This window comes from Bos indicus, chromosome 5 (genome assembly GCF_029378745.1).
Source record: "Bos indicus isolate NIAB-ARS_2022 breed Sahiwal x Tharparkar chromosome 5, NIAB-ARS_B.indTharparkar_mat_pri_1.0, whole genome shotgun sequence".
Taxonomy (NCBI): Eukaryota; Metazoa; Chordata; class Mammalia; order Artiodactyla; family Bovidae; genus Bos; species Bos indicus.
Window position 1 is genome coordinate 36,379,570 of NC_091764.1, and position 14,846 is coordinate 36,394,415.

General features: G+C 37.2%; 1 protein-coding gene across 3 annotated transcripts in view; it reads right to left on the reverse strand.

The window, feature by feature from the left end:
* TMEM117 (transmembrane protein 117) overlaps nucleotides 1-14,846 on the reverse strand; it is a 606,406-nt gene that overhangs the window by 282,699 nt on the left and 308,861 nt on the right. For all 3 annotated transcript variants that reach the window (XM_070789240.1, XM_019960751.2, XM_070789241.1), the window contains one exon: nucleotides 13,985-14,084. In XM_070789240.1, the coding sequence (XP_070645341.1) occupies nucleotides 13,985-14,084 (100 nt within the window). The remainder of the gene's footprint in view (nucleotides 1-13,984; nucleotides 14,085-14,846) is intronic.

A 14,846-nucleotide genomic window follows, 5' to 3' on the forward strand; every position in this document is an offset into this window, starting at 1 on the left:
GACATGACTATCCTTCTCCATCTTATGAACAGGGTAGGGGATGCCTGTCCTCTCTGGAGAGGCAGACTTCTTGATTAATTTGTGCCAAAGCCAAGGCAGATGCTACTGGTTAGCTTTTTAGCAAAGCTGGTGTATATTCAGGACAGTCTGCTGTGCATATCAGAAGGAAGTCAAAGTTGCTCTGTAAGAAGCCCAAATCAAGTTCTAGACATACACCACTGGAGGCGAGGGGAAATGTGTAGAGCACTTACATCGCCTTGTGGCAATGTGTGCGCCTCTGGGGTGCTGCAACTCAATGAGAAGACCAGCCCTCTTCTCATCCATTCTGCCTCTTCATTCCCTGCTTCATCCCTATCTTGGACAGTCTCCCAGCAGCAACACGAGATTCCTTCCTTTGATTCCCTTCGGCCTTAATATCAGATGGTTATGACCCTAAAGAATATGTCAAAGTACTCCCACATCAAACTTACTGGAATCACCTAAGAGAAATGGTCCCAAACTTGCCCGCACATCAGAGCTCGAGGAATCCCACACCCAGATTACAATCCAGACAATTTAAGTCCCCTCCCTGTTGGCTCAGGCATCAGTGGTCTTTGAAGCACTCCAGGAGATTCCAAAGAAAGACAAATTTGGGAACCACTGCCTTGTGAAATGCAGATTAAAAAAAAAAAAAAAAAAAAAACCTGACTGGGGCTACCAGTTAAACAATAAGCTTGGTTCACTGTACATATTTAGAAACTGCCTCAGAGCGCTATGGATATTGACACCTTAGTGAGATTTGCACAGTGCATTTTCATTAGGCACCCACGTGCACATGGTTTCCTTAGGATGAATCAAAGCTAGTCAGTCAGCCAACAAATCCAGCGTGTGTGCTAGGTCTCTTGGTACCCATGCTGGTAATGGTGAGCCTGACCTCAATAAGCGTTTCATTAACACTTGAGAAAGTGTCACTGGGAAAATGTGTTTGCCTACTTGAGCCTTCACTGTTTGGGTGAGATGAGCGCTAAGTGGTAAAAGGACTGGGGTTGTTCTCATCAGCTGTGGTTAGAGCATAGGTACTTCCTGAGTCCCCTACATGTCAGTAGTCCATCACCAAACAGGGAGACCAACCCTTAGAGAATGGATCAGTTTAGGAGGTATGATTGAGACGTTCCAAAATGGCACCTGCCCAAAGTTCACTTCTCTTACCCGTCTCTCTGTGCTCATGTCATGTGTCAGTCTGCAGCTTCAAGAAAGCAAGAAGCAGGTAGCAAGTGGGTAGCATTTGTGCTGAAGTTACAGCCTTCTTCTCATTCCTGGTATTTTTGCACTAAACTGAAATTTTTTGTCTCTTTGTGGAAATATGCTCTTTGGTTCAACACCACTTCTCTTCCACTCTGCTACTGCATACCCTTTTATCTCATAGCAGATATTTCACACTGTACTAGAGTGGCCTGGCCCTCAGAGCATTTGAAGTTGAAACTCCAGTATTTATTATTTATGCAAGTTTAACACAGAAAGCCACTGTCACTCATTGAAACTTCACCACAAACTGATGACTTAGGATACTGAAAGAAGGTAGGGAAGATCTGAATAGACTAAAAGATGGTGCAGGACAACAGTTCCTACACAGCATGAATACCCACCAACTCAGCAAGTCTTGCGAAGGGCTGGCTGGGGCAAGGCACTGAGGAGATTCCTTTAATAAGAGGAGGTTAACACTAAATGCAATGATTTTAGAACTCCATTTTACAATATTTAATATATTCTAATGTTTACTTCATCACTCATTTGTTATTACTCTGTAGGTGATTTTGTTGTTTAATTGCTAAGTAATTTCTGACCCTTTGCAACCCCATGGACTGTAACCTACAGGTTCCTCTGTCCATGGCGATTTTTCAGGCAAGAATACGGAAGTGGGTTGTCATTTTCTTTTCCAAGGGATCTTTTTAGATCAGGGATCGAATCCACATCTCCTGCATTGGCAGGTGGATTCCTTACCACTGAGCCACCAGGGAAGCCCCCTGTAGTTGCTTACTATTAATATGTACTTAATAGGTGAGATTAATGAACAAGGGATGAAGTGTCTTAGGTTACTTTGCAGCATCAAAATTTGGTAAAATATTTTTAAATTACACTTAGAGACAACTTAGTTCATGAGTTTTATCATGTAAAAATATTTGTAAAAATAAAAAGATAGTGGGAATGTAGCAAAAATATGGTATCTGTGGAAATGTTTGGGCTAAAATTGTGCTAAAAATAAAATTGTACAATCCTCTGTTTAGTAGAATACATTCTTAGCTTCACAGGGCTTTTGACACTAGAGAACGTATTTTCTCAAAAATATTATGATCTACGCACATGTGTGCTAAGTTACTTTAGTTGCGTCCATGTCTTTGCAATGCTATGGACTGTGGCCTGCCAGACTCTGTCCATAGGACAGAGAGTTTGGAGACTTTCAAGATTAAGAAAGTAAAATATGTGAATAGGTACCAAGAATAATAATTCTGCTTGTATTTTAAGTGTTCATATAATCAAAATAAGATTTGTAAAATATATATTTGCTTTATTACACATGAATATATGTTATTTTTGTATTTTAGAAAAAAATTATTTTTAAATGGTCTTTGAAGAGACATTTTATATCTCTACCAAAAGAGTAAATCCAATTTGTTGGTAAAAGAAATATTTCTCTTTTTTTAAAATTTTTATTAAAAATTTTTTTTCAACAATTTTATAATTTTAATTATCCTTAGTCCCCTTTTAATACTCAAAAGCATTATATAATAAGGTTGTAAAGTATGGGCTCCCCAGGTGGCTCAGGGGGTAAATAATCCACCTGCAATGCAGAAGATACAGAGGATGTGGGTCCAATCCCTGGGTCAGGAAGATCCCCTGGAGGAGGGCATGGCAGCTCTCTCCAGTATTCTTGCCTGGAGAATTCCATAAACAGAGGAGCCTGGTGGCCTACAGTCCATGGGGTCGCAAAGAGTCAAACACGACTGAAGCAACTGAACATGCAGTCATAGTAAAGTACTAAGTCACTATATAAATATGCATTTAATGAATAAATGAGTTTAGATATCTAGCATATGCTTAGACAGAAAGTTGATACATTCTGCTAATCTTTATTGAAGCAAAATAAGATGCATTATGGTTTTTTGAATATGCACTTGGATTTGTCAATAATCTTCCATTGATTTTGTCACCTCTAGTTAAAATTGAAAATGTCAAATAGAAATTAGGATAATTATATGATAAGTCAAGCGAAAAAGTACTCAGATCTTGAAAATTATTAGCTTTCATTTTTCTTCAATAGCTACAAGTTCACAGTATCTTTTTCATGATGTATTTTAAAACCTTTATTAGAGGTGCTATTCTTTTCAATAAAAATGGAAGGCTACTCTCCAGGTTTCCTATTTCATCTCAATCACTTGACTCATTTAGGTAATACTTCTCAAATATATTCTCAGCAAAGTAGTCAAGAATAATTTGGAATTTTTAAGTTGGTATGGGTGGTATCCTGACTTTCTTTCTGTGATCCCTGGTATCTAGCATTAAAGGAACAACTGATGTGAACTTAATCTTCTGTTCTATTTAATATCTTCATAAATGTCAAAGGTCATTTATTTTATGTTATACTTAACTGAGAAGTCCCATTAGTATTGTATGTTCAGTTGAGTCCTTTCCTTGTGCAGTAGCATGTTCAGGAAGCTACATAAGGTATTTCATTGAGCACCTGGCAGTCTAGTGAAGGATACTTGAGTCAAGCTTAGGTCTGGGATAAAGAGCAAAAGGAAGTTCTTTATTTCCCAGATTTCAGATATATAAGAACAGAGAAGAATATATGGCAAACATGGTTTTACTTAATCATTCATTATCAAAATATTCCCTCTGCTCATTCAACTTCAGTCTCTTGAAATATGATGTATGAGCTTTTACAAAGAACAGCAATGAAACATAAGTACTAGTACTTCATTGCTATAAATTTCATTTTGATGTTTATAGAACATTTAACCACAAATGCAACATACACTGTGAATATAAAAAATCTTTACTGCTCAAAAAAATCCTTGAGGCAAACAACTGCTTAAAGGATAACAATTTCATGTAAACAAAACACTTGGGACTTAAAAAATCAGGAACTGAATTCTCTATCTTAAAAATATCACATAAAACTATTATTCTACTTTCTTCCGGTCTCAGAAATAAGAAGCTTTCAAACACCTATATTTGTTAAAAGGGAACAGGAAAAATGTCTGAGTTTTCTAAAGTTTAAAAATATTAGCCTGGCTGAGATGTGAGGTACTATCACTTAGTACCTAAAAAGATACGCGCTCCCCTCTCCCAACTAACGAAAAAATTAAACAAATTTTATGGACACACTGGCAGAAAAAAGTATCAAACCCACAAAAGCTAAATTCCATGTCTTGTTAATGTTTATGATTAAATACCCTCAAGAAAAGTATTTCACTTGACAGGATAGTATAGTAGTTGAAAGCATTGAAACTAACTGAAATTTTACATACACATACGCAAAATAGTGCTTAACCCACAGAAAAGGCACTAAACTAAAAAAAAAAAAAGTGTAAAAGAGAAATAATCCAACTACTTTCAAAACTACTACATAAAGAAGCACATAGCTTCTTTTTTGAGGGTTCTGAGCTAATATTAATAACCAGCATTCATTTCACTATATAATGGACTTTCAGAGGAAAAAAATATCAATGTCTTCTAGCTTTTATTTAAACCTCAGGCAAATGATTGATAAATGGTGCTCTAAAAAGTGTGGAATATTGAGTTAGAAAAATCACAACAAATGTGCAGACAAAAAGGACACCTGCCTTTAGGAAGTACAAACCAAGTAATAGAAATATAGTATGATGAAAAGATGCTGAAATTAATTAGGGATGGAAAAGATGAATGTGAGCATCTTCTGCCTCTAGTGGGAGTGTCTCTCTATAAGAGATGTCCATAGTATCTTTCACATCTTAATGTAGCTCAATCCAATGCATTTCCTGGTACCTTTCATATGCTTAGAATAATATATTCCATAAATTTTTAATAAATAAATATAAAGTACATACAGAGTATAACATACTATGGAATTTCTGATAGATACTGAGCTTAGGAGAGTTACAGCAGAGACGGACTTAGTGCCTCTATTCTTAAATATCTATATTCCATACTACAATCTATTTTACTCAGAAATCCTTTTTTTTTAACATCATATTCTGTTAGTACTTTAAAAATCCAAGAACCCTAAAAAACAAAAGACTCTTGATCACTATTTGTGATGCTATCAGAAAATAGGAGGTTAGACTCTCCAGTCTTATTAATTTTTTAGTAAGAACGTATTATTTTGAAGGAACATGAAACACAATGCTAAAATATTTATAGATACATTAAAATATTTATACATGCAAAGTCAAAATGACCATATTTGCTTTACTCTAAATTTTCCAAATAAAATGGAAATGTAAAAAATATTTCCTTCCTTAGTTTTCTCATTTCAATCAAATAATCAAATGAACTGACAATGTTTTTTTGACAGTGATGGGTGCCATTCAGTATAATGTTCTTGGGTTTTTTGTGTTATAGTCAATGGTGTGTCCCACCCACGTCCCCTTCACCTACTGGTATACTCTAATCCCCAGGAACACAAAACCTGCCCAGTGGTTCAAGTCAAGAATAGACTACCTGAGACTATGACCACATCTTTGCTCACCTCCTTCCCCATCTGTCCCTTGCTTCTCTCAGCTCCTTACAGATTTCCCTGAAGAGCATTTCCTCAATGTGCTTCCAAATCCACTGGCATACCCTTTACTGTGATATCTCACTTAAGAGAGAAGCTTCATAGAAAGATAGCATATTACTTATTTAAAGGATTGATCCAGTTTCCAATTTCACTGTATAAAATAATGAAAAGCAATGTAAGTTTACCAAGCATGGAGTAGACTACAGTCATGAAATAGCCTCAATGAACAGGCAGAGACAGCAAAAGAGAAAAATCTCAGAATAATGCTGGGCTCTTAGGTCCAGCTCCAACAGTTGTTCAGTCTCTAAGCCATGTCTGACTTTCTGCAACCCCATGGACTGCAGCACACCAGGCTTCACTGCCCTTCACTATCTCCAGGAGTTTGCTCAAATTCATATCCATTGTCTCCGCTATAAGTCTCCATTGAGTCAGTTATGCCATTCAACCATTTCGTCCTCTGTCACACCCTTCTCCTGCCCTCAATCTTCCACAGCATCGGGGTCTTTTCCAGTGAGTCAGTTCTTCCCATGAGGTGGCCAAAGTACTGGAGTTTCAGCTTCAGCATCAGTCCTTCCAATAAATATTCAGGGCTGATTTCCTTTAGGTTTGACTGGTTTGATCTCCTTGCTGTCCAAGGGACTCTCAAGAGTCTTCTCCAGCACTACAATTCAAAGCATCAATTCTTTGGTACTCAGCCTTCTTTATGGGTTCAACTCTCAAATTTGTACATGTCTACTGGAAAAACCATAGCTTTCTTTATACAGATCTTTGTCAAAAATTTGATGTCTCTACTTTTTAAATCACTATCTAGGTTTGTCATAGCTTTTCTCCCAAGGAGCAAGTGTCTTTTAATTTCATGGCTGCAGTTACCATCCACAGTGATTTTGGTGTCCAAGAAAATAAAATCTGCCACTGTTTACATTTTCCCCCATCTATTTGCCATGAAGTGATGGGACTGGCTGCCATGATCTTAGTTCTTGGATGCTGAGTTTTAAGCCAGCTTTTTCACTCTTTAACCCTCATCAAGAGGCTCTTTGGTTCCTCTTCACTTTCTATCATTAGAGTGGTATCATTTGCATATCTGAGGTTGTTGATACTTCTCTCCACAATCTTGATTCCAGCTTGTGATTCATCCAACCCAGCATTTTGCATATAAGTTAAATAACCAAGGTGACAATACACAGTCTTGACATACTCCTTTCCCAATCTTGAACCAGTCCGTTTTTCCATGTCCAGTTCTGCTGCTTCTAAATCTGCATGCAGGTTTCTGATTTTTCCCTTCAGTTTTCATATATACTTGTTCAATGAGTTTGTTGACTATGGTCCTTCTATTCAATGTTTCACAGTTTACATTATTTTATTATGATGTTCAGCAAAGCTATTAATGCTACTTCATTTTAGATATTAAATCAATTCAATTATACTCTTTATTCTGTCATTTTGAAATATCAGTGTAAAGAAATAATTAGAAAACTGGCATTGATCATAATATGAATTAATAAACTCAATTTCAAAAAGAATAACAAGCTAGATGTGATGTTGGTTATATTCTAGGTTAGTGTTCACTGACAAACTTAGCATTTGCAGAACAGTCCTCAAAATAATGATGTGCATATAACAGAAAAATTTGAACTAAATAAACTATGACTAATTTGGTGAAATGAAAATAGTATAAATAATCACACCCTTTCCTTAGTAAGCATGCAATAAACATGGGACAATAGAAAAACTCACCAAGTTTCAGGTATGTATTCATAATTACAAAATTTATTTCATATTTTCTATGTTTAAGCTAGAAAGAAGGGATGGTATGGGGAGGAAGGTGGGAGGGGAGTTCAGGATGGGGAACACGTGTACACCTGTGGTGGATTCATGTCAATGTATGGCAAAACCAATACAATATTGTAAAGTAATTAGCCTCCAATTAAAATAAATAAATTTATATTAAAAAAAATAAAAAGCTAGAAAGAATAGTTTACTCTTGAATGCTGCAAAGGTATTTCTCATCTCTATTCTGTTCTAGATTTGTAAATAAATACTAACCCAAAAGTATAAATTATTTTCAAGTATATACCATTCTTTAATTATTTCTGCCTCTGTCCACTGAAGTTTAACCAATTTTCTGTCTTATATAGTACAGTAAAAACTCTCTGCTTAAGTGGTTGAAGGGATTTATCTCAACCTAGTTTTCTTCCATTGCCCCCAGGAGCAGAACTATGCCCCTGAAAGCAATAATGACCACTCAAGAAACCTTCTGGTGGGATCTGAGAAGCTCAATCTTTATATTGCCAAAGATTGTGTATTGTATAAAAGGTTACATCACCATTCAGGAAAATGATACACTTGAACTTATTTACAAAACAGAGAGACTCAAAGACATGGAAAACAAACTTATAGTTACCAAAGGGGCAAAGGGTGAGGGATAAATGAAGAGTTTGGGATTAACGTACCCCTACTGGGGGCTTCCCAGCTGGCGCTAGTGGAAAAGAACCCATTTGCTAATGCAGGAAACCTAAGTGATGCTAGTTCAATCCCTGGGTTGGTAAGATTCACTGGAGGAGGAAATGGCAACCCACTCCAGGATTCTTGCCTGGAAAATTTCACAGATAGAGGATCCTCACAGGGCTGCAAGAGAGTCGGACACAACTGACTGACTAAGCACATACTCTATAGATAGCTAACAAGGACCTACTATATAGCACAATGAACTACAATCAATATCTTGTAATAACTTATAATGCAAAATAATCTTAAAAAGAATATATATATATATATATATATATATATATATGCATACTGAGTAAAGTGAGTCACAGAAAGACAAATTTGATGACATCGCTTATATGTGGAATCTAAAAAAAGATACAAATGAACTTACCTATAAAACAGAAATAGAGCTACAGATGTAGAAAACAAACCAAGGGGGTAAGGGGTTGGGGGGGTGGAAATTGGGAGATTGGGGTTGACATATACAGACTACTATATATAAAATAGATAATGGCCTATATGGAAAATATAGAATTTTAAAAATGAGTGATGTATGTGTAACATGTACTTTGCTGTACACCTATAGCTACCACAATCTTGTAAATCAACCATTCTCTAATAAAAATTTTAAAAACAATTGATTGCTTCCATTCAAGGGTCTTTCCTAGCTCATGTCCTCCTGATTATGGAAACAGGCTCAGCAGGAGGAAGTGCACAGCCTTATTGTCAGAAGGTGGGAAGGGAGCTGGTATATGAAAGTGCCCCAAATAGTACAGCTCCCATCCCTCCAACGTTGACAATACTTTAGAATGCCCATTTTATAACACAAAGTGACAAAACTGAACAAGAAAAGAAGATAAAGGAGTTACTGCTATGTGTTCTTACAATACATCTATTTATTCCCACAATAAATATTTCTTGAGCACTTTTTTAATCCCTGTATACGCAGTATGTGGTTTTATGATGTAGGGTGCTTTATCATGACATTAGTGTTTACCATCAGAACTGTCTTCACTTTATTTTTATCCTTCTTCACCTCTCTACTAGTGGTAAAATCCTATCTGCCAATGTAGGATACGAAAGAGACTTGGGTTCGATCCCTGGGTCAGGAAGATTCCCCTGGAGAAAGAAATAGCAATCCACTCCAATATTCTTGCCTGGGAAATCCCATAGATAGAGGAGTCTGGAGGGCTATATTCCACATGGTCACAAAGAGTCGGCATGACTGAAGCGACTTAGCACACACGCAAGCACCTCCCCACAGCCATGAACTTCAAACCTAGAATGTGATGTCCCTGTCACTATCATGAGCCATGTACCACCTACTGCTGTCAAAGAAAGTCACCAGAGCAGGAGGAATCAGGAGCTAAGGAAAAGGATGATGATTTAGGCATAGATAGATAGGAAGTAAATTTTCTTCTGATGAGGGACAGAAGCAGGTGTCATCACCATGTCTTCAAAAATCCCCTGTCACTTTACACCTCAGCAGAGCTGTGACCTCTGTCTTTCAAAGGGGGAGGTGGTCAAGCTGTGGTCAAGTCCCACAGCACAAGTTCATGTGCTGTGGGACTGTCCAACCCTCCTCAACTCCCTGCTTAATGGCCCAGAGTGTGGGCAAATATGGGGATACATGGCCATGGTGTCACAGAAGACACCTGTATTTTTGCTTTCCTTTCTCTGCAACACAGTTGCAGAGAGTTCCTTCTCTGTAACTATTAACATAAGGGGCCGGCTCAATGCTGAATTAAACAACTGGTCATTTTATATATTTCTTTTATCCTAATTTTTAAAAAATCTATTTTAAAAAAATAGCAACTTTAACCCTGACACATCGCCCTCTGCCCAAGGCATACAACAGAGTCTGGAATAGCCAGGACTGCCAGGGAATTGAACCAAGCAGAGCCTGACACTTGGTAGTGTGAGGGCCAAAGATTTTTGCCAGATTGGTTCATATTGGCCTCACCTGTGGATTACATAAGTTCTGATGTGCCTTTTAAAACCAAGGGAAACTTCTGAATTATTTCCACCAGAGAAAAATTCTCTATTTTTAAAATATAATATTGAAAGGCATACTTTTATCGGAAATGTAAATAATCACTTGCTTTTCCACAAGTCACCTTCATCATTGATATTCACTTCATGATGAGAATTCTTTGGACAAATGAAGGTCAAAGCTTCCCTAGGCTCCTCTCAAGAGGAAAACTATTATTTTTTTAAATGTTATCAATGCACACATATGTAGACATATATTTATATGGAAACGTACTGCCTAGTCAGTGAATAGAAATGGGAATAGAAATGATGTGCTCTGGGAATCCTCTCTGTGTGACTGAACTTTCAAATCAGGAGAAAACTTTTTTTTCCATCTCTGTCCCTGTGACTAATGGGAAAAGGTCAGTTTTTCAGATAACATAAGCAGAAAGGGATTTTTATTCTTCCTCGGTTTACAGAAAGGAAGAGATGAGAGACCTCAGAAGGTTTGCTGGCTTAAACCTGTAACACAGTTTTCTTGACTCTCAATCTATTCTTAATCTACAGTATAGGAAAAGGTAAAAAGTTATAAGGTTAGCTAGTAAAAAATAGAAGAAATTAAAGTACTAAATTTAAGAGAAACTCTGAAGATCATCTGGATGATGGAGAGAAAGACTACAGATTGAACTATGGAATTATTGGTATTCCCTTAAACCACAAGAGTAGGGCAGAAGACTGCATGGTAGAAATCCAATCAGGAAGGGTTAAAGGTCTTTGGTCAAAGTCATACCCTGCATTTGCCTCTCAGTGCGGCCCAGACATTGCACCCGACATTATGGTTCAAAAGAAAAATAGCTTAATTATAAAAATAGTATAACCAGTAAATATGGGGCAGAGCTATATATACAGCCTGTGTATGTGTGTGTGTGCTCAGTCGCTCAGTTGTGTCTGATTCTTTGTGGCCCCATGGACTGCAGACTGCCAGATTCCTGTCTGTGAAATTTTCCAGGCAAAAATACTGGAGCAGGTAGCCATTTCCTTCTCCAGGGGATCTTCCTGACCCAGAGATCAAACCTACCTCTCCTGCATTGCTGGTAGATTCTTTACCACTGTACCACCTGGGAAACCCCTATATGGCCTAGGAAACACTATTTTGTAGGAAAGTCTGAGGAGAAGTTGGGTGGAATTGGGTCACAAATAAATAACGGTGTCATCATGGAAAAGAAAATGGTTTCTGTATCAAATGGCTGACTTGAGCCTGCAAACTTCAAAGCAGACCTATGTTTTGTTAGTCTGTTGCTTCTCCCCTGCCTTTGGTAAGGGTCAGCGTCAGGCAGAGGTGAAAAGGAAATGAACCATGAGCAATAGGTAGAAAACTTCAAGTACCTGGACCCCAGGTCTGAGATAAGGTGGGATTCTTATGCTCCTGGAGCTTCAGAGGAGGGATAGAAAGTCTCCAAAGCCTAAAGTTTGGATCGATGACCTTCCTTTGCATTACTTCAAGGGACTGGGACCAGTCAAGAGGATGGGGGTTCAAAAACATGAACAATAACAATAAAGCACTTATATCTCCCTTAAACATCAGCATTTTAAGTCTGGTCCCAGGACCACACATTTAATCTTCACAAAAAAACCAGGAGCACCAATAGGAACTATTAATCCTTTTTAAGACATGTGCAAACTAAGGCTCAAAGGATTGTATATTATTTGTGGAAGGTCAAACCATAGGTGGCAAGATTAGAGAATCCAAATTTCTGAATTGATTCAGTTCTCTTTTGCATTTTATTAAGTAGCCATCATAAAATGAGTCAAAATCATAATTCGCAATAAATGCAAAACTTTCCAAAAGGCATCACTTCAGATTTTAAGGAAATTACAAGTTTAAAGTTGATCTTTCCTTTTAAACAGTTTGTCCCAGTGGAAACAGATGAGGCTGCCTGGTCTTAATGTCTAGCTTATTCTCATTCTTATTTCTAGTGATTACAAACAAACAACATTTTCAAATTTCAATTTTAAAGTTAATAAAATGGAAAGCATCTGGTAATGGGTTCTGATAACATTATAAAATTAAATAGAGGAGGGAGGAGTTTCAAAAACAGGCTAGGCAAACTCTTTTATGGTCACTTGATACTTTATGGTCACTTGCAAAATGATGACAGTAGTTGCTATTAAGAAATTGCTTCCTGTGCCCTGAAAACACCTGTTTCAGGTAAGAAACAAAGCTAGGAACAGAAATGGCAGTAACACTTGTGACAATCGCCCTGCAGTATCAGAAACACATCTATAGGGCATGTCCCTGCCAAGTTGTGTTTAATTTGGGCATGATCTTTCTTTTGGTAGGTCCTCTCATATTTAAGTGAATGAATTTGAATAAAGCTAATTAGGATTGCCTACACTTATGAAAGGTGTCAGTGAATGCTAAAGTGTTCCATTTTTATAAGCCCAGGTGGCTCAGTGGTAAAGAGTCCGCCTGTCAAGCAAGAGACACAGGTTCGACCCTTGGATCAGGAAGATCTCTGGAGAAGGAAATGGCAACCCATTCCAGTATTCTTGCCTGGAGAATTCCATGGACAAAGGAGCCTGGTGGGCTATAGTCCATGGAGTCGCAAAGAGTCAGACAAGACTTAGCGACTAAACAATAACAACAACGCTCTTTGCATCCTGAGACTCTCTTATAAGCTTATAGGACCCAGAGCCTTTAAGCTACATAGTGTCTTTAATTAACTCAGTGGTTAAATACAGAAATTACTCTCCTGGCAGATGAGCCCAGCATGAAACATGGTTTGTCTAATTGCTGCACACACAAAGACTGATAAGGCACAAAAGAGACTAAAATAGATAACTCTCAGAACTCCTCAGTTACCATTAAGTTAGTAGGTTCAATAAGGAAAAGAAATGCAGAAAACCATTTTTAAAGTCCTTAAGGATACTTCATAGGTCTTATCAGACAGCCCAAACAGTATTTCTTACCTTAAAAGTAAACATGTCAAAAACAAGCAAACAATCCTTATAAAATTATTTAAATTTTCCCAGAAGAGTTTTCCATTAATTCGATGAATGTGTATGTCCCACATACATGCATATATATACACACACACACACACACACACACATACATGTCTATACATATGCATATATACACACATAAATGTGCTTTATATATAAATATATCTCAGTAGACAGTCATCATTGGTATTATAATCGTATTGATGTTTTTTCCTGAGGTAAACAGATATTGCATATAATCTCTAGATTTGTATTTCTCATGAATTTGTTCCCCTTGCAAGAGAGGTAACTTCTGTCCTAAACCATGAAAAATAGTGTGTACTGAATAAAATCCAATTCACATTAGTTGAGAAAATAAAACTGTATCTTTAACCCTTGGGAGGACAGAGGAATGATGTAACAAAATAAACAGCACTGCTACATCAAAAAGGGGCTGGGCTGACAGGAAGACCAACAGTTAGAGCTCAGCATTTCCAGTGACTTACTGCTTGGAAAATTAGGGATAACTGGACTTGGATTATCTAACAAGCCTGTTACTGAAATGACTGTTTAAATTTGATGAAATAAATGAGACTTTCTCATGTTTGAGGGCTTTGCACAACTGCAATAATGCTAACCATGAAAACAAGATCCTTCTTTTTTCACTTTGGAATGTTATTTGAAATATAACATGAAATAAAATAATTCATGAGGCTATTGGTTTAAAAAGAAAAATAGTGTGTATAACATTATGAACATGTCTTCCATCTGACAGTTGAAATGGGTGAAGTTAAAATTTCTTACCATCCAAGCTGTGACAAAGTCCCCCATCCAGGTCCCTACTGCAGCTAATTTCATGAAACTTTCATTTCGGATGCCCATATAGTCTGTAATGATATATGCTCTGTGGAAACAAACACACAAGACATTGTCCAGACTCAGAGAACCATACAGTCAAAGCTTTCTGGTTCAGCAACACTCAAAAGGGAATTTCCCCCCTTTTAACAAACTTTCTTGCTTTTGTCTCACCAGATGCGCTTATAAATCTGAAAGGCTAGGAGGAGCTCTGAGGGTGTCTGGGTCAGTTCCAATTAGATTTGAAAACTGACTGTGGCTACACCAATTACCATGTGCCTTTCATTTTTGCGCTGTAAGGACTGACAACAGCTTTTGGAAAATCAAACAGAAATACTCAGCAAAGGCATCATTCCATGCTCACTCAAGTATGAGGAGAACAGAAACAATTCCTGAATTAGTGTAACTAGAAAGGAAGAGAAGAGCTCACTTTCCTCCAGTTCTGTCTTCTCAAAGTCAGAACTATTGAAAAGATGCTGGGAGTAAGTTTTAAGTATAATGTCATATCTGAAAAATGTTCAGAAGAAAGTCAAGATTTGGGAAAAATTTCCACGTAGGGAAGCGATGTAAAATTTTACTCAAATACATGTGACTTAAATTATTATTTAATAGCAATGGCCAGATTCCACTTCATCACTTGGCATAGCTAGTTATTGTTTGCTTGCTATTAAACACAAGTTTATATTCCTCAGAGCTCAAAGAAAGGTTCAAAGGTACACCTGACTATTAAAAACAGGTAATAAGATCATGCTTATTGCTTATTAAGCATTTTCATTTTCTTGTTTGGTAGTGAAGAAAATCCTAACTATCA